The 18,721-nt window shown below is 43.7% G+C and overlaps 1 protein-coding gene across 7 annotated transcripts in view; it reads left to right on the forward strand.

The window, feature by feature from the left end:
- The window catches only part of PPFIBP2 (PPFIA binding protein 2), a 210,665-nt gene that overhangs the window by 174,513 nt on the left and 17,431 nt on the right, over positions 1-18,721 (forward strand). For 5 of the 7 annotated variants that reach the window (XM_030560305.1, XM_030560307.1, XM_030560310.1 and 2 more), the window contains 7 exons: positions 4,194-4,300; positions 4,524-4,588; positions 4,805-4,873; positions 5,137-5,197; positions 7,613-7,654; positions 16,413-16,566; positions 18,044-18,076. In XM_030560305.1, coding sequence (XP_030416165.1) covers positions 4,194-4,300; positions 4,524-4,588; positions 4,805-4,873; positions 5,137-5,197; positions 7,613-7,654; positions 16,413-16,566; positions 18,044-18,076 — 531 coding nt within the window. The remainder of the gene's footprint in view (positions 1-4,193; positions 4,301-4,523; positions 4,589-4,804; positions 4,874-5,136; positions 5,198-7,612; positions 7,655-16,412; positions 16,567-18,043; positions 18,077-18,721) is intronic. The other 2 variants (XM_030560306.1, XM_030560308.1) reach the window with 2 other exon arrangements.

Here is an 18,721-nt window from a genome sequence, read left to right on the forward strand (position 1 = left end):
CACCAGGAAATAGTCTATTCTTGTGGCAGCAGCAAGGCTTAATATAGCTGGCAATAGTTTTCCATAGGTTATGATCAAACCACCTCAGTCGGGTAAATGAGGGATAATTGACATTTTAGTAAACAGATTGATCCACCATGAAATACTAGCCCATCTGATTAGACAAGCCTAGGAAATATCATCCATCCTGTCTGCATTTAGAATAGCAGAGCCATTAAGGTAAGACCAAGCATAAGCAAGGCAATTTCTCTTTAAAAAAAAAAAAAGTGTCACAAAATGCACATTTTAAGGATCTGATCCAAAGCCCATTGAAATTAATGGGAATCTTCAGTTGACTCCACAAGCTGTGGGTCAGACTCTAAGTTAGTACCATTACTACCATTAGAAATTTTACTGAACACTAAACGGCATTAGACAGGGGTGCTGGAACAGTTTTTATAGTGGGCGTGCTGACAGCCATTGTACCAAACTGTAAACCCTGTATGTAATGGAAACAACTTCAAGCAAGAGGATGTGGCACCACAGCATCTGTGGTGTTAGGTTGGGTTTGGAAGGTCTCATATGATCTGTAATATGGTCGCCAATGAGTTTGCCTATACTATTATTCCTTTACTTCTTGTTAACACAACATTGTGACATCTGAAGAGCAGGTCAGTATAGCAGCCAGAGTAAACTTCTTTTTCAGCAGACTTGAAAGACAAAAGAAAAGCTGAAAGCAATTTTCATGTTTTCTGACCTGTCATGCATTTTCATTAGCTGAATAGGGTCTGCTGTTGTTAGGCAGTATTTTGTTTTACATAATTATAACCCTTTCCAGAGACACAATAATACTCTTATGAGTCCTTTTGCAGTGATCTAATTTTATATAATTAAATACAAAACATTTGGAGAAAGTCTTTAAAATCATTAAGTATAGAATAATGTGAAAAGTAAATTTACCAGATATCCTTGTTTCTCCAGAATTCAGAATTATGTCTCAAGTGAATACAGGTTTTCATAGCTCCTATTTATTTTCAGAAAAGTCTGGTACATTATAATGTACTGCATTTGGCTATTTGCTCCAGAGAAACCTTTATTATCTGAAGAATTACCACCAAAGAACTGAAAAGATATTTCAGAGGAAGATCCTAAGATTGGAGCTGTCCTAGGGGTTTGTGTTGGTTTTTAGAGTTGTTTTTAGTTATGTTGGGGGGCATTTGGTGGTGGCTGAGTTTTTTCTTAGAAAAATCTGGGCTGTTTATATGGGGAAGAGCTTCAAAGTATATTCAGAGACCGATCTTCTTGCAAAATACATAAGTAGCTTATGTCAAGGCAAAAGAAAAACACATAGCTGTGTAACTTCTGTTTTATCCTCCAAGTATGCCTCACATCCACGGAGGCCATGTCTACATCTAAAATTTTGCAGCGCTGGTAGTTACAGCTGTATTAGTACAGCTGTATAGGGCCAGCGCTGCAGAGTGGCCACACTTACAGCAACCAGCGCTGCAAGTGGTGTTAGATGTGGCCACACTGCAGCGCTGTTGGGCGGCTTCAAGGGGGGTTCCGGGAACGCGAGAGCAAACCGGGAAAGGAGACCCGCTTCGCCGCGGTTTGCTCTCGCGTTCCCCGAACCCCTCTGCAAACCGCAGGGAAGGAGACCAGCTTGCTCGGGGTTCGGGGAACGAGAGAGCAAACCGGGAAAGGAGACCAGCTTCGCCGCGGTTTGCTCTCGCGTTCCCGAACCCCTCTGCAAACCGCAGGGAAGGAGACCAGCTTGCTCGGGGTTCGGGGAACGAGAGAGCAAACCGGGAAAGGAGACCAGCTTCGCCGCGGTTTGCTCTCGCGTTCCCGAACCCCCTGCAAACCGCAGGGAAGGAGACCTGCTTGCTCGGGGTTCCGGGAACGAGAGAGCAAACCGGGAAAGGAGACCAGCTTCGCCGTGGTTTGCTCTCGCGTTCCCGAACCCCCTGCGAACCGCAGGGAAGGAGACCTGCTTGCTCGGGGCTCCGGGAACTAGAGAGCAAACCGGGAAAGGAGACCCGCTTCGCTGCGGTTTGCTCTCGCGTTCCCGGAGCCCCTGCAAACCGCAGGGAAGGAGACCTGCTTGCTCGGGGTTCGGGGAACGAGAGAGCAAACCGGGAAAGGAGACCCGCTTCGCCGCGGTTTGCTCTCGCGTTCCCGGAGCCCCTGCAAACCGCAGGGAAGGAGACCTGCTTGCTCGGGGTTCCGGGAACGAGAGAGCAAACCGGGAAAGGAGACCCGCTTCGCCGCGGTTTGCTCTCGCGTTCCCGGAGCCCCTGCAAACCGCAGGGAAGGAGACCTGCTTGCTCGGGGAACTGGAGAGCAAACCGCGCGCAGCTGGTCTCCTTTCCCGGTTTGCTCTCGCGTTCCCGGAGCCACCCAGCAAACCGCAGGGAAGGAGACCTGCTTGCTCGGGGCTCCGGGAACTAGAGAGCAAACCGGGAAAGGAGACCCGCTTCGCCGCGGTTTGCTCTCGCGTTCCCGGAGCCACCCTGCAAACCGCAGGGAAGGAGACCTGCTTGCTCGGGGAACGGGAGAGCAAACCGCGGCGAAGCTGGTCTCCTTTCCCGGTTTGCTCTCGCGTTCCCGAACCCCCCTGCAAACCGCAGGGAAGGAGACCTGCTTGCTCGGGGTTCCGGGAACGCGAAAGCAAGCTGGGGAAGGAGACCAGCTTGATTACCAGAGGCTTCCTCCTTCCACGGAGGTCAAGAAAAGCGCTGGTAAGTGTTTACATTGGATTACCAGCGCTGGATCACCAGCGCTGGATCCTCTACACCCGAGACAAAACGGGAGTACGGCCAGCGCTGCAAACAGGGAGTTGCAGCGCTGGTGATGCCCTGCAGATGTGTACACCTTCAAAGTTGCAGCGCTGTAACTCCCTCACCAGCGTTGCAACTTTCTGATGTAGACAAGCCCTAATAAATATAAATCCTTTTCTTTGAACAGCATAGTTTAAGACAAGTTTCTTTTATATCTGTTAGTGATCATAGGCTGTATAGATCAGCTAGTAAAATATAGTGAAATGAAGAAGCAACTGTTTTACAGTTCGTATCAGCTGGGTGCAATTCACATCACTTAACATCCTCAGACTTGCATTCTTATGGCAGAGAAACCTAAAAATGTACTACATGTCTTGCTGTAAATTACTGGTTGTACATCTGAGATTATACTGTTATCAACAATAACAATGCCTTTTGAGTACTTCACTTCTTTTCTAAAATGACCTCAAGAGAACAGCTTTCATGGTGGGAAATTTTGAAGTACTGCACATTCTGTTTCAATATTATTCCATTGATCAGCCTTTGTAAAGGCACACACATGCACAAGATCTGTTCAGACACTCTTTGAACAAGTTCCAAGTCAAGACTTGGCTGTAATTTGATACTTTCTATGTTTCTGCAGCAGTTATTGAAATTAGCTATTATAACAGGTTAAATCTCAAAGGAAACCTTGCTGTACTCAAAGGCCTAGAAGAGAACATATTTCAGAAAGAAAAGTGTCTCTTCTTCCACTTCAGCCCGTTTTCAGATTTACCTTCCAATTGCATACATCAACCCTGTGTCAGAATTAAAGGCTGCTTTCACATGTGACATGGATTTATTTCATTGTGAATTAGCTTAAGTACTCTGTCACTAAAGTCAAATGAAAGCTGGAAATGTTAGTTCTGTGCAGCATCTTCAGATTAGGGTGGAGGGAACTGTCCCTGGGGTTTAAAAAAAAAAAAAGTACTCTGTAGATTGATAAGCAGGAAAATAGAGAATTTAATGAGAGGTGTTCTGTTGATGTGAATCATTGATCATCATTACTGATATTCTGTGTCAGGATAAAATGACACTGGATTGTGAGCACTAGAATTTCAGGGTACATTTTCTGTATTTAAATAAATGTCAGCTTATAACTTCACTTTGGAATGAAGTTTGAGAAACTGGATTGTGCTAGAGAATGCTTATTCTAACACATGTGCCTTTTAGTAAGAGAAATGTAAATATCTGTGCAGTGCATGTGCAGTGACAAAAAAAATAATATTCAGTTTGTTTTATTTACATATAGATATAGTGCTCCATTTTAAATCTCACTTAAAAATACTGTATAGGACAGTTGCTTTTTTAAGCAGAAAGAATATATAGGAACCTATCAAATGCTCATTTAGCCAGTTAGTCTATTAAAGCACTTCTATCCTTTAACTCTTCCAGGCTCTTCAGAGAGAATTCTATCTGGTAGCAGTGAAGAGGAACTTGAGGCAAGTTTGAAGAAGTGGAATCTCATGAATAAGCCCCCAGCAGAATTACTCAAATCCGAGGTATTTAACAAATATATTGTTTAGGAGTAACTTTTTCTTTTAGCTTCACCATATCAGAGATAGTCTACACAATTGATCTCACTATGGTTGCAAAAAAATAACTCAGGGCAGAATTTGACTCTAGGTGAATTTATTTGTACATATGTGTGTGTTTGGTGGGTTAGTTTTGAGATTCAAACACACATAGTCTAGAATCACAAACTGGGACTCATATTTTACACAGATGCCTCCAGGAGAATTGTCACCAACTATGGAGTCTTTACTGCCACAAAAAACTCTGGAAATCAGGTAAGACCTTAGTTTTGTAAATTGTCCTAGATCTAAATAACATATTCAGATATTTACATTTAATCTTGCCTATTCGTACAAAGCTAACAATATGTGGTCAGATGAGGATGCACTGCTTGTTGTATATGCTTATAGTGCTGACTTGGCAATGTCATTGATAAAGATGTGTACATAACACATAACACTTATAACAAGCTATATTATTCTGATTAACAGTGGAAGCATTCCAGTTCCTTCAAATAACTTTATTTCTCCACATGAGGAATCCTTGGAAACCAGAAGTAGGTAAGAACAATATTACTTGAGACACTTATCACCAAGATTAACTGAAATCTACAGAACACTTAGTTCATCAGTAATCTACAGGTGACTTTTCCAGTTTTTTGCAGTTTTGGTGGTTTTAAAGATTTCTGTCAATTTCAGATTATTCCAAGTGGTATCACACCATTTCTATATCATCTTGATAATGTATATGATTCCACAGACATTATTTTGCATTAATTGTTGTTGTTTTAATTTTCCGATATCATTATTTTATACTTTTTAAGGGTTCCACAGAAAAAAATGTCAAGTAGTCTAGAGGACTTGCAGAGTGAATCCATGGAAAAGGTTGGTTCATAAGTATTTACAACTTTTAGCATTTAATTTGAAATCTTAAGACATCAGTGTCAATTTATATAATATATATTCTGTCTGTTTGCATATGCTAAACATAACCAACAACAATACTATATGTAAAAAAGGTTTATGGTACTGTAGTTCAAACCCTCTGTCTCCCACCCCCATGTCTGAGCTTAGATGAACCAAGTATTTGCCTTGTCCAGACAAACACATCCTAATATTCAGCTTTTCAGCTAAACAAGGGAAAAAGGGAAAATGCATTAAAATGAAGTATCTCCAGTGTATAAATGGTAATGGGAATTAATATCCTTTTGAATTGCATGTCTCAATATGCCTTTTAAGTTTCAGGACACATGATCACAAGAGCTGTGCACTGAGCTACCCGTCAAATGAACAATATACTCTTTTTTTTCATATTTTTCTTTTTAAAAGTAGATGTTTTTATTCAGAGTTGGACCTTTTCAGGCCTCACCATTAACTGAATTCATAAAATAGCTCTATTTTTGTAGTATATTCTTCAGATTCAGCATCTGACACCGTGAGCATATTGACTCTTATTACCTATTAAATGTACAGTAGGAAGCTTGTAGCAGGTCCTGATTGACAACCATTAGCCAATTCTGTTTTATGACATTATACAGTATTTATTCACTGTGTAATTTCACTTTATCAGCAAATTATAATGCTTTTGCTAAGGCTAAAATGGATTTAATCATGAACACAATTAACATACACTTGTTTTATGTATTTTAAAATAACTTTAAGTCCTATGAGTTGCAAGGACTTCAATGGTAACAAACCTTTTAAACTATTAATTAGATCACAATCTAAAAATAAATTAAATTACTAAATATTGAGGCTATGGTATTATTTCTGCCCATGATTGTGGTTTGATTGTTTGATTGTAAATATATTTACTTCCCAAGCAAAACTTCTGATATAAATGGCATTGTTGAAGCTGGTGTTGTTATATTATTTAAACCGGGTGAGCAGTGTTGTTAATGTCAAGACTAAATGCATTTCAGGTTGGCTTATTTTTCACTTTGATCAAGTCTTATTTCAACACGATCAAATGGATCATATTTCTACTCGCTAAATTTAGGTTTTCTCCCACTGCCACTTTAATTTTGCCAGAGTTTTATTGTTTTTTTGTATAACACATTTACTAGGTTTGTGTACTAGTACTTATCCATGCATATTGATATTTCATTTTTAAATAGAATTAATGTAACCATATCCAGTAAAACTATGGTTAATTCCAAAATTTGTTCTAGATTTTCCTAAAACCTTTTCTGTGATCTTTTGATTTGTTAATATAACTGTAATCTAACAAAACGTGTTTAAAACTTATTTTGCACTCATTTTATTGTAGTAATGCATATGGTAAATGAATCAAGGATTAACGTTTTTAGTTCCTTGTTGAATCTAAAGGTCTATTTTCTCCTTGATGTGCTCCTGTATATGCTGTTAATTTTAAAAGGCTATACAGGATGCATATGCAAATATAGGTGTGCAGGTATTCTAATTTGGTCTCTGAGCTACTCAGATCTGACAAGCTAAGCGCTGTAGGGCTTGGTCAGTATTTGGAGGAAAAACCAACAAGATGACACAGAGAATAGCATTAGTGAGTTTAGGCCCCAGATCAACAAAGCATGGAAGTATATGCTTCAGTGGGACTTACGTGTTTTAAGTGCTATGCTGACTATGGATGGGATTCTTTGTGTGTTTAAAATTAAGTACATTTACTTGCATTGCTAGTTAAGGCCTTAATAGTTGGTACTCTACCATTGAGGCCATAATAGACCAACACTGGGGTACTGTATTGCTGAAGTATAATATCTTACATGGGGTCTAAGACTTAGGTCCTTTTTACTTGCAACAATTAAAGATCCCAAAACATTTCTTTTCTAAAGTAAAAGTTAGCCTTGTTGACCTGGCCAAAGTACTGTTTGCATAATTACATTCCTACCTAAATTCTTCATACAGCTTCAATTAAATAAGATATTCTTCATTTCCTATCCTAGATCATTATGTAATATTATATTGTTGTGGTTTGTTAAACAGCTGACACATCTAACACCAGAGGAAGCAATAAATAAGTGTTGAATGAAGTAATTCTTAATCTTTAGGTCGAATCCTGCTCCTGTGGAAGTTGAAAGCAAAAAATCCCATTGATCTCAACAGAATCTAGATGAGGTTCATTTTGGTAAAATGGTTGAGGAAAGACAGGAGCTATACATTATTGAATGAGGAGAAAATAGACCTCTTAATATCTTCAGATAGAATCGCTATCTAGAAATCAAACTAAAACTGTTGTTTTGTGTTGTATGTATGTTTATACTAACATTTATCTGTTACTTTTTTCCATCAAATTTTGAAATTACCCTCCCTGCAACTCCGTAGCATGTAGACGGGAAACCAGTAGAACCTGTTGTAGAGCAAGAGGTATATTGACTGTATCTTAACTCCTTTAACATTTACCTTCTGTGATTGTGCATTGATGGAGTGGCTACTTTTTCACTTCTCATTCAGTGTCTCTTAAATTGTTTTTGTATTGTTAAAGTACCAACATTTTAAAAAAGGTGGGGGTAGAACTTGAGAGGAAAAACTCTAGTCTAATAAGGAAAATAAAATCAGTTCTTTAATAACTCTTCAGTCCATCAGAAAAGGCATAACGATATTTAGTGGTTGAAAACTGAAGCTAGACAAATCCAGAAAAGAATTACAGTGCAGTTTTATAACACCGAGGGTAATTTATCATTGGAACAATTTACCTATACGTGATGGATTCTCCATCACTTGCTGTCTTTAAGTCAAGACTGGATGTCTGTCTAAAAGAGCTGCTATAGCCATCTTGAACAAGAGTTTTCATTTTGATCCAGAAATTGTTGAGGTTATTTGCCCTGTGTTGTTATGGAGGTCATATTGTCATCATCTAATGTTCTATTCTGGTCTTAATCTATGAAAATAGACAACTAGATCCAACTCTCGTTGAAATCTATGGTAAAAATTGCATTGATTTCAATGTGAGCTGAATATTCTACCCTCTGTGTAGAAAATACGACACACAGCAATAGTTTTATATCCTCACTTTTATACTTTTATCCTCACTAGTTTGAGAGATGGGGAAGGATTAAAAAAAAAACAGCAAAACATGAAAGAGACGGTTACTCACCTTTGTAACTGTTGTTCTTCGAGATGTGTTGCTCATATCCATTCCAGTTAGGTGTGCGCATGCCGCGTGCACGTTCGTCGGAAGATTTTTACCCTAGCAACACTCAGTGGGTCGGCTGGGCCCCCCTGGAGTGGCGCCGCCATGGCGCCAGATATATACCCCTGCCGACCCAACCGCCCCTCAGTTCCTTCTTGCCGGCTACTCCGACAGTGGGGAAGGAGGGCAGGTTTGGAATGGATATGAGCAACACATCTCGAAGAACAACAGTTACAAAGGTGAGTAACCGTCTTTTCTTCTTCGAGTGCTTGCTCATCTCCATTCCAGTTAGGTGATTCCCAAGCCTTACCTAGGCGGTGGGGTCGGAGTGAGATGTGGCTCAGCCTCTGGCTCAGCAGAATGTAAAGCTGCTGAGCCAGAGGCTGCATCATCTCTTGACTGTTGAACCAGAGCATAATGCGAAGCAAAGGTGTGGACCGAGGACCAGGTAGCTGCGCGACGTATCTCCTGGATAGGTACACGAGCCAGGAAGGTGGCAGATGAAGCCTGAGCCCTGGTAGAATGCACGGTGATGTGGCTTGGGGAAATATGAGCCTATCATAACAAGTGCGGATGCACGCTGTCACCCACTCTGAGAGGAAACAGGTAGGCCTTTCATTCGGTTTGCTACCGCGACAAAGAGCTGGGGCATTTTACGAAATGGTTCTGTCCGCTCAATATAAAATGCAAGCGCTCCACAGATGTCCAGGGAGTGCAATTGTTGCTCCCGTCGCGTTGAGTGTGGCTTCAGGAAGAAGACCGGGAGAAAGATGTCCTGCTTAACATGAAAGGCCGAAGCCACCTTAGGGAGGAAAGCCGGGTGTGGTCGCAACTGCACCTTGTCTTTGTGGAACACAGTGTACGGCGGCTACATCATAAGAGCCCTAAGCTCGGAGACTTGTCTGGCCAATGTAATGGCTACAAGGAAAGCTGTCTTCCAAGACAGGTATAGCAGCGAGCAGGTTGCTAACGGCTCGAATGGGGGAGACATAAATCTGGTTAAAACCAGGTTGAGGTCCCAGGTCGGGGCTGGGCGGCGTATTTGGGGGTATAAGTGCTCCAAGCCCTTGAGGAACCTTGAAACCATAGAGTGTGAGAACACGGAACGACCACCTTAGCCTGGGTGGAAGGTAGAGATGGCTGCCAAATGTACCCTCAGTGATGATACTGCTAGGTCCTGCTGTTTGAGAGACCAGAGGTAGTCTAAAATAGAGGGGATCGAGACCTCAGTGGGAGTAAGATTAAGCGTTTCGCACCAGCAGGAAAAACTCTTCCACTCGACCAGGTATGTTGACCGGGTGGAAGGCTTCCTGCTACCCAGGAGAACTTGTCGTACTGATTCAGAGCAACGTAACTCTGACTGTTTTAGCCACACAGCAGCCACGCCGTGAGGTGAGGAGCCTGCAGGTCTGGGTGGCGAAGCCTGCCGTGGTCCTGAGTTATGAGGTCTGGGTGGAGTGGCATGGTAATTGGGTTGGCTATCAAGAGGTTGAGCAACGTGGTGTACCAGTGCTGCCTGGGCCACGCTGGAGCGATCATCATGATGCGCGCTCTGTCCCTGCAGAGTTTCAGCGGGAACGGTGGGAAGGCATAAAGGAGCTGGCTCTTCCACAGCATCAGGAAAGCGTCCGAGATCAATCCCGGGGAGAGACCTTGGAAGGAGCAGAACATCTGGCATTTCCTGTTCTCGCGGGAAGTGAACAGGTCTATGTGGGGAAATCCCCACTTCCAGAAAACAGACTGCATAATGTCCGGGTGGATCGACCACTCGTGAGACAGAAAAGACCTGCTGAGTCTATCCACCAAGGTGTTCCGAACGCCTGGGAGAAAGGACGCTACCAGATCTATCGAATGGGCTATGCGAAAGTCCCAGAGTTGGATGGCCTCCTGACAAAGGGGGGAGGACCGTGTCCCTCCCTGTTTGTTTATGTAGTACATGGCCATTGTGTTGTTTGTAAACACTGAGACACAACGGCCTTGCAACTGTTGCTGGAATGCCTGGCACCCCAGGCGGACTGCTCTCAGTTCTCGGATATTTATGTGTAATGCCAGCTCCTGAGAAGACCAAAGGCCTTGAGTATGAGGGTGAGCACCCCAGCCGAGAGATGATGCGTCCGTCGTCAGGGACATTAAGGGATGGAGCGGATGGAACGGCATCCCTGCACACACCAGGGAGGGAGATAGCCACCATTCTAGGGAGCCTAGGGTGCTCAAGGGAATAGCGACTATCGTGTCTATCGGGTCCCTGCCCGGGCGGTATACCGAGTTGAGCCAAATTTGGAGAGGACAGAGGCGGAACCTGGCGTATTTGGTTACAAACGTGCAGGCAGCCATGTGACCCAGGAGACCGAGACAAGTGCAACCCGAGGTGTCAGGAAATTCTCTAGACCTCGGATGATTGTTGCCATCACCTGAAACCACGGCTGTGGTAAGCAGGCTCTTGCTAGATTGGAGTCCAGGATAGCTCCTATGAAGTCTAACCTCTGCGTGGGAGCCAGAGTGGATTTTTCTATATTGATCATCAGGTCTGGACGTATGAATAGGTCCTTGACGATGCCCACATGCTGAGTGATTTGTGTCTCAGAGGCCCCTCGGATGAGCCAATCGTCCAGATACGGAAAAACGTGTATCCGATGTCAGCGGAGGTAGGCAGCGACTACGGCCATACACTTTGTAAATACCCTTGGGGCTGTAGAAAGGCCAAACGGCAGCACTGTAAACTGTGCTGATGGTTGGCTACAAAGCGGAGGTATCTCCTGTGCGGAGGAAAGATGGCGATGTGAAAGTACGCCTCCTTCATATCGAGGGCGGCATACTAGTCTCCAGGATCCAAGGACGGAATAATGGTCCCCAGGGATACCATGCGGAACTTCAACTTTATCATAAACTGGTTGAGTCCTCGCAGGTCTAGGATAGGTCTGAGACCTCCCTTCGACTTGGAGATTAGGAAATAACAGGAGTAAAACCCCTTGCCCCTTTCATCCATCGGTACCTCCTCTATGGCTCCTATGGTGAGGAGTGTCTATAACTCTTGTAAGAGGAATTGCTCGTGAGAGGGGTCCCTGAAGAGGGACAGGGTTGGAGGGTGGGAGGACGGGGTTGAAACAAATTGGAGGTGGTACCCATACTCCACCGTGCGTAGGACCCAGCGATCTGAAGTTAACTGGGACCACTCCGGGAGGAAGTAGGAGAGACGGTTGGAGAAGGGAGGAGAGGGATCTTGGCCTGTAACTGGTACGCTGCCCTCGGGCACACCTTCAAAAGTTCGTTTTTGGTCCCGGTGGTGGTTTTGAGGGACCTTGATCTTGGCCCCCTTGGGGTCCTTATGGTCGTCTGCAACCACCTCGATCGTGCCGCCTGCCAAAGTCCTGTCTTTGTCTAGGCACAGAGTATGGGCAGTGAGGCTGGGGATGGAAAGGCCTGCGTTGGGTCACTGGCGTATGCATGCCGAGAGAGCGCATTATGACTCTGTTGTCCTTCAGGCTTTGCAGCCTGGGGTCAGTCTTTTCCGAGAAGAGGCCTTTACCATCAAATGGTAAGTCCTGAATGGTATACTGCAGCTCCGGTGGGAGGTTTGAAACCTGAAGCCATGAGATGCACCTCATGGCAAAACCGAGGCCAGAGTCCTGGCTGCTGAGACCGCTGCATCCAACAAGGCCTGGAGGGAAGTTCTGGCCACCTTTTTCCCTTCCTCCAAGAGGGCAGCGAACTCTTGGTGGGAGTCTTGAAGGAGAAGCTCCGTAAACTTACCCACCGCCACCCAGGTGTTATAATTATAGCGGCTAAGCAAGGCTTGTTGATTTGCCACCCGGACTGTAGGGCCCCTGCCGAGTACATCTTGCGGCCGAGTAGGTCCATTCGCCTAGCCTCCTTTGATTTCGGGGCTGGCGCCTGCTGGCCGTGGCATTCCCTCTCATTAATGGACTGGACGACTAGTGAGCAGGGAGGAGGATGGACATACAAATACTCATACCCTTTAGAGGGCACCATATATTTACACTCGACTCCCCTGGCCGCAGGAGGGATAGAGGCTGAGGACTGCCATATAGTATCGGCATTGGCCTGGATGGTCCGAATAAGCAGTAGGGCCACTCTAGTGGGGGCATCCGCCGATAGAATGTTCACTACTGGGTCCTCTACCTCCGGGACCTCCTCCACCTGGAGGTTCACATTGAGTGCTACCCTCCTTAGGAGGTCCTGATGGACTCTCAGGTCAATTGGAGGAGGATGTTCCTGCCGCCGCCTCATCTGGAGAAGAGGAAGAGGAGATGCCGGCGACGAGCGGGTCCTGGGTGGCCTGTTGCTCTTGGACGATCTCCTGCTCTAGAGGAACCTGGGAGTCCGGTGGGTGAACTGGGGCTTCCTCCGCAGCAGTCAGAGGGGGAAGGCTAACTGTCGCCTCTGGCACTCAGTGCTTTGATGAGACAGAGCGGGACGGAACTACTGGTACGCCCTGGGCCTGGTGGTACGCCCAAGGTGTCCAGAAAGACCACTGATGGGGTCCTTGGTCCTGGGCCTGGGTCTCTTGGAAGACTCTGGTGGGCACATCAGAATCATAGTCCTGAGCATAAGAGCTGTCCGCGTGGGACGACACTGATGCATGTCTGGATGGCCATGGAGGTGCTGAAAAGCCCTGGGCAGAGTCTCTGTCTCTAGTGGACCTTGCCCTACTTGGCCCCAGGGACCAGTACCAGGAGGAGTATCGGTAGCGGGAATGATATTGGGACCTGCGACCGGAGCAGTGCCGGGAGATTGATCAAGATCTCAAGGCTCGAAGTCGGGAGCGGCTACGGGAGTCACGGTGCCTGGAGCGGTGCCGGGAGCTGGAACGGTGCCGAGAGTACCGGGCCAGCGAATGGGATACCGACCGGTGCTGCGAGTGCGACCGGTACCGAGGAAGAGAACGGTACCGGGACTGTGAGCAGCGTCAGGAGCGGAAGCACCGACGGGACCTGGAGCATCTGCGGGATCGTGAACGGTGCCGCTCTGCTGTGCCAAGAGAGGATGGTCTTATCAAGGCAGGCTTGCCGATAGACTGTATTACCCGCACCGGCAGTGCCGGGGGTTGAGGCAGCATCGACTCTGTCATGGCAATCAGATCCCTCGCCATTGAGAATGTCTCCGGCATGGAGGGAACAGTAAGCTCAACCACGACACATGCTGGGGAGCTGTCAGGCACCGGACTCGACAGTGCCGACATCGTCAGTGCCGCAGCAGGTGTCGGTGCCGGGCGATCCGACTTAGACCAGCTCTCTGGCTGCGGTGCAGGTGGCACAGAAGCAGCAGGAGTCTTAGGCTTTCTCAACCTCGGGGAGAGGGAGTGGTGCCAAGTCGACTTCAGTGCCGACAACAGCTGGTGCTGAGAGGCCTTGGCAGTACCGGCGCGGTCTGGTGCCGAGGAGGTGCTTCTGCCCACTGATTGACCAGCACTTGGTGCCGAAGGCGGAGGGGTAAGAGCCGCCTCCATAAGGAGCTGCTTTAGCCGAAAGTCCGGCTCCTTTTTTGTTCTCAGCTTAAAAGCCTTGCAAATGTGACACTTATCTGTCAAGTGAGATTCCCCGAGGCACTTAAGGCAGAAGTCGTGTGGATCTCCTGTCGGCATTGGCTTATGACAGGCCGAGTACAGTTTGAAACCCAGTGAACCGGGCATGGGCCCCGGCACCGGGTGCGGGGAAGGGGCTAATCCCCAAACCCCTCTTAATTATACACTAACTATGAACAATAAAAATTAACTATAACTATGTAACTTCGAACTATATACACAACAAAATAACTAGAAAACTATGAGTAGCTAGGGAGGTGGAGGTCAGTGAAACCGCACTCCACCGTTCCAACGACCGACACAGGCGGTAAGAAGGAACTGAGGAGCGGTTGGGTCGGCAGGGGTATATATCCAGCGCCACTCCAGGAGGCGCCCAGCCGACCCACCAAGTGTTGCTAGGGTAAAAATCTTCCAACGAACGTGCACGCAGCGCGCGCACACCTAACTGGAATGGATATGAGCAAGCACTCGAAGAATTAATACTGATGTACAAAGTTACATAAAATTATTACATATGAAATATAATAGCTGTGTAAAGTAAATTACACATTACTCTTGGGATACATTTGTACATTTCCCATGTATATTTTAGTAGCCATGGTTTCTATTATATTTGTCCTGCAGCATGCGTAGTAAAGGTACGGCTAGTACGTGAGGTTACATGATGTATTTCTGTGGGCTAAATATGTTTTGCATTCTTTATCCTCATGCATTCCTTTCCTTTCATGTACTCTCAGATAATGCCAAAATAAACATTTAGCAATAAGACCTTGATCCAAAGAACACCCAAAGCTGCCAGTGTCTTCCGTAAAAGTCAAAGGGTGCTCAGCAGTTCTCCAGTGAGGACTTGGTATTTCTAAATTTCTCCCACTTCTGGAATGTGCACCAAGTCCTAAGTGGTGGCCTCTCATCCTTTCATTCGGAAGAAACCCAGAAGAAATAGTGATACCAATATTCTGCTGAGAAATCGCGCTTTTACTGGACAACTTTTCAAAGCTGGGAACAGCAAGCACACCTGTGAAACCCACACTTCAGCTTAAAAATAGTCTCACTAGACTCTTAACAATGAGATTTGTATGCACAAATACAGGTTTTTGCAGGCACATATGCAGTTTTTTTAATGCATCCACCATGCCTATTTAGAGAACTTGGCCCACCAGAGCAGGTGACCTTACCAAGGTTTTACTGTAACAAAATTCACTGTTTTCCTATACTTAGCTTAGCCTATACAACAGAAAAGTGAATGGTTGCTTTGTACCGCTCACTTTCAGTACAATACACCTCTACCCTGATGTAACGTGACCCGATCTAACACGAATTCGGATATAACTCGGTAAAGCAGTGCTCTAAAAGGGCGGGGCTGAGCACTCCGGTGGATCAAAGCAAGTTCGATATGATGTGGTTTCACTTATAACGAATGCAGTAAGATTTTTTTGGCTCCCGAGGACAGCGTTATGTCAAGGTAGAGGTGTATATTGAATGTTGATGTTTTGAGGGCTTCGTGATGTGAACACTTACTACCAGGCATAGGCCCTACCAAGATTAATAGTACCATTGCCTTCAATGACATTATGTACAGTGCTAAGCACTGTGGCTGGCTGTGAGTGTAGACTGGGACCTGCTGTAGTATGAGACAGGCAAAAACTGTATAGAATAGTTAGTAGAGTTCATATAACCACTCTAAATAGAATGACTCTAAAATATAAGTTTAATCCATGCTTTTCCCTCTAAAAGTTATGTTAAAACTATTAGTAATTTTAAAAAGAAAATTAGTGCAATGTATATATGAAAATTATTTTAACTATATATAGTTATTTAGCAAATTTTTTTAGCCTAACTTTGGTGTTCATAAAAATGTCTTCTATTTAATATTCTCTTTGTTTTGCATCTATATTTATACCTTGCTACTAGACATGGGTGATTACATTTGACCTAAGTTTGATTGAAACTCAAATGCTTCTGCATTCATATTTTACTAAGATGCAGCTCTGTGTGGGAGTAACTATGTAGGTGGGAGGGAACGTATAGAGAAGAAGAGAGGGGAAATAACGCTGGAAAAACAAGATGAAATATGGACCAGAGAGTATGCAGTGAAACTGTGGAATGGGAAAGGAGGAAAAGAAAGGCAAAGAAAGAAATTCTAATGACAGAATAAAACAATACTTTACACTTCAACATAGTAGATAGATACCCACTGTGTTACCATAGCTTTGGAGGGTGGGTGAAGGGTGTTATATCCTTTATAAAAAATCACAAACTTCCCTTTAGCTAGAAAAACATGTTGTTGTTGTTGTTGTTTATTGTTTTTAAATTAAATCACCCATAGGGGAAAACCATGGTTTTAAAAAATATTTGTGACCTCCACATAACTTTGCCTGTCCCTTGAATGAATATAGTGCCTTTTTTACAAATATTATACAAATAATTTGTATTTTTTAAAAAAAATACAGAATAAACCATATGTGAAGAGTAACAAATATCAGACCTTGCCAGGGAAGCTTCTTCGACCCACACACAACGGAGATCATGGAACATACGATACTCCCACTTCCCTAAATGTATTTGGAATGAATGACAATGAGGACAACAGTGTATTGAGCCTGAGTATGTATTCCTACTTCCCTGCAAGTGTTTGAATAATTGTGTATTTATATAAACAAATTCCTTTGTACGATCCAGCTGAGAAAGCAAATGTTTTATAATCCTTTAAGCTAGAATAGTGGGCTGTTTCATTCAGAGGATTCAGGAAAGAAATTTCTGTTCCTTTTTAAGAGGGTACTTAAAATCAAAATGATGCATTAACTTGCCAGATTGCAAAGTAAAGGATGTCTCTAAGATCAGTGTACTGATTTCTGTTAACGTTGAATGATAAAACTATGCTGGCATCACATGTCACGTGCTTCTTGGATGTTAGCTAAAACATTTTGTTAAGCAATGAAAAAGGCCAGAAATTGGGGGGCGGGGGTATTATAGTAAATAGCAAACCTCTGCAGTTTAAAATCAGGACTTTAATCAAGCCCCTCGCACACGTAACTCTATGAATAATAAGTGATCATTGTTCAGTGCAAAACCTTCCTGGGAACTCCAGAGCTCTCTCACCTCTTTTGCTAAACAAAACATCTAGCCAGGCCAAGATAAAGACAAGTTATAAAGCAGTTGGTTAAGAAAGTTATTTTAACAAATGACTTCACCCCAAGATATTTGCCATCTGATGTAAAAAAAAAAAAAAATCTGTATTTTATTCTTTATTTACAGTCTGTCTAGCATGAATGTAAACACTTGCTTCAGGAGAAAGTCCTGGTGGTCTATTTTGTAATCAGTATATGTTGTATATAACTCATTGGCACTAATGAGAAAAAGATGCATTTAGTAGAGGGAGAAGAGACCCATCAGATGTAGAACTTGGAGGAAGACGTTTAGCTTCTCTTCAAACGGCTCCCTGTCTTAAGCATGTATTTTGTTTATTAAACATATATACCATTGGATTTTCTAAAGGGGCTAGGTGCCTAAATGCCCTTTTTGCCTATGAAAACCTCACTGTTAAATCCATATTTAAGCTACTAAGACTTCATTCCATCAAATCACTTTAAGCATGTGCTTAAGCTACGTACATACTTAAATGCTTTACTAGAACAGGTCCTAATTACGGAGTCTGATTATCAAACGTGCTGAGTACCCCTCTCTTCCCACTGAACTCAGTTTCCCCATTTCTAATGAATTCCATGTAGCTTTGGGGAATGGTCCTTTTGAGATTTTTCTTTTATTATTTTTGAGCTGTACAGTAGGTTTGCAGCACATTACAGTTGACTGGAAAGAGGTAAAAAAAAAAAGCATTATTAGTAATAAACGAAAAAGTCATCTCCATCTGTTTTAACTGACAATTTGTGCAAAACTTTTTAAGTTCCATACATGCCATTGCAAATCCACCTTCATTTACAGTGTAATTTCGCTTTCTGTCATTTTTTCCCCCTGCCTTTAATGCTTGGTTATTTATTTCTTTGCTTTCTGTAACTTCATTTTGCTGGATTTTCCATCATCTTTGCTTCTTCATCTGGCTTTCTGCTTCTTGGAATGACTGAAGATCGCATCAGGAGTATTAGTGCACCAATATTAGGTACTGTATCCAATCAAGATGCAATTGTAACCTACTGTGAATTTTCCTACTTGCTTTCTTTTCTGTTTTTCTCACTTAAAAATGCTACTTGCAGGTGCATGTTGGGAATCCTAATTAAATTAGGCGAGTATAATCCTGAAACAAAAGAACTGCTTTTCTTTTAAAAGTATTAGGCCTGGTCTGCACTGGGAACTTATTTCAGCAGAGCATCGTCACTCAGGAGTGTGACAAATTCACTCCTGAGATGTAGCTATGCCAATCTAACCCCCGGTATAGACAGCACTAGGTCATTGGTAGAATTCTTCCATTGACTGTGTCTTGGGGAGGTGGATTAACTACAGTGACAGGAGAACCCCTCCCATCGATGTAGGCAGCGTTAGCAATGATGTGTTATAGTGCTGCAGCTGTGCCCTGTAGCATTTTAAGTATAGACATACCCTTAGTGTGGGATTTTCAGAAGCACTCAACAATGGACTTACTCTGCTTCCACTGAAATCTGGTAAAACTCCCATTAACTTGAAGGGGAGGAGAGAGGCCAATGATAAGAGCTTTAGAAAAATCCTATTCTTATTAAATCAAAGTCTCTTAAGAAATTAGTGTTAAGATATTAAGTATTAATTATAAACTGATAAACATCACCAATAC

Source organism: Gopherus evgoodei, chromosome 4 (assembly GCF_007399415.2).
Source record: "Gopherus evgoodei ecotype Sinaloan lineage chromosome 4, rGopEvg1_v1.p, whole genome shotgun sequence".
NCBI classification, from domain to species: Eukaryota; Metazoa; Chordata; order Testudines; family Testudinidae; genus Gopherus; species Gopherus evgoodei.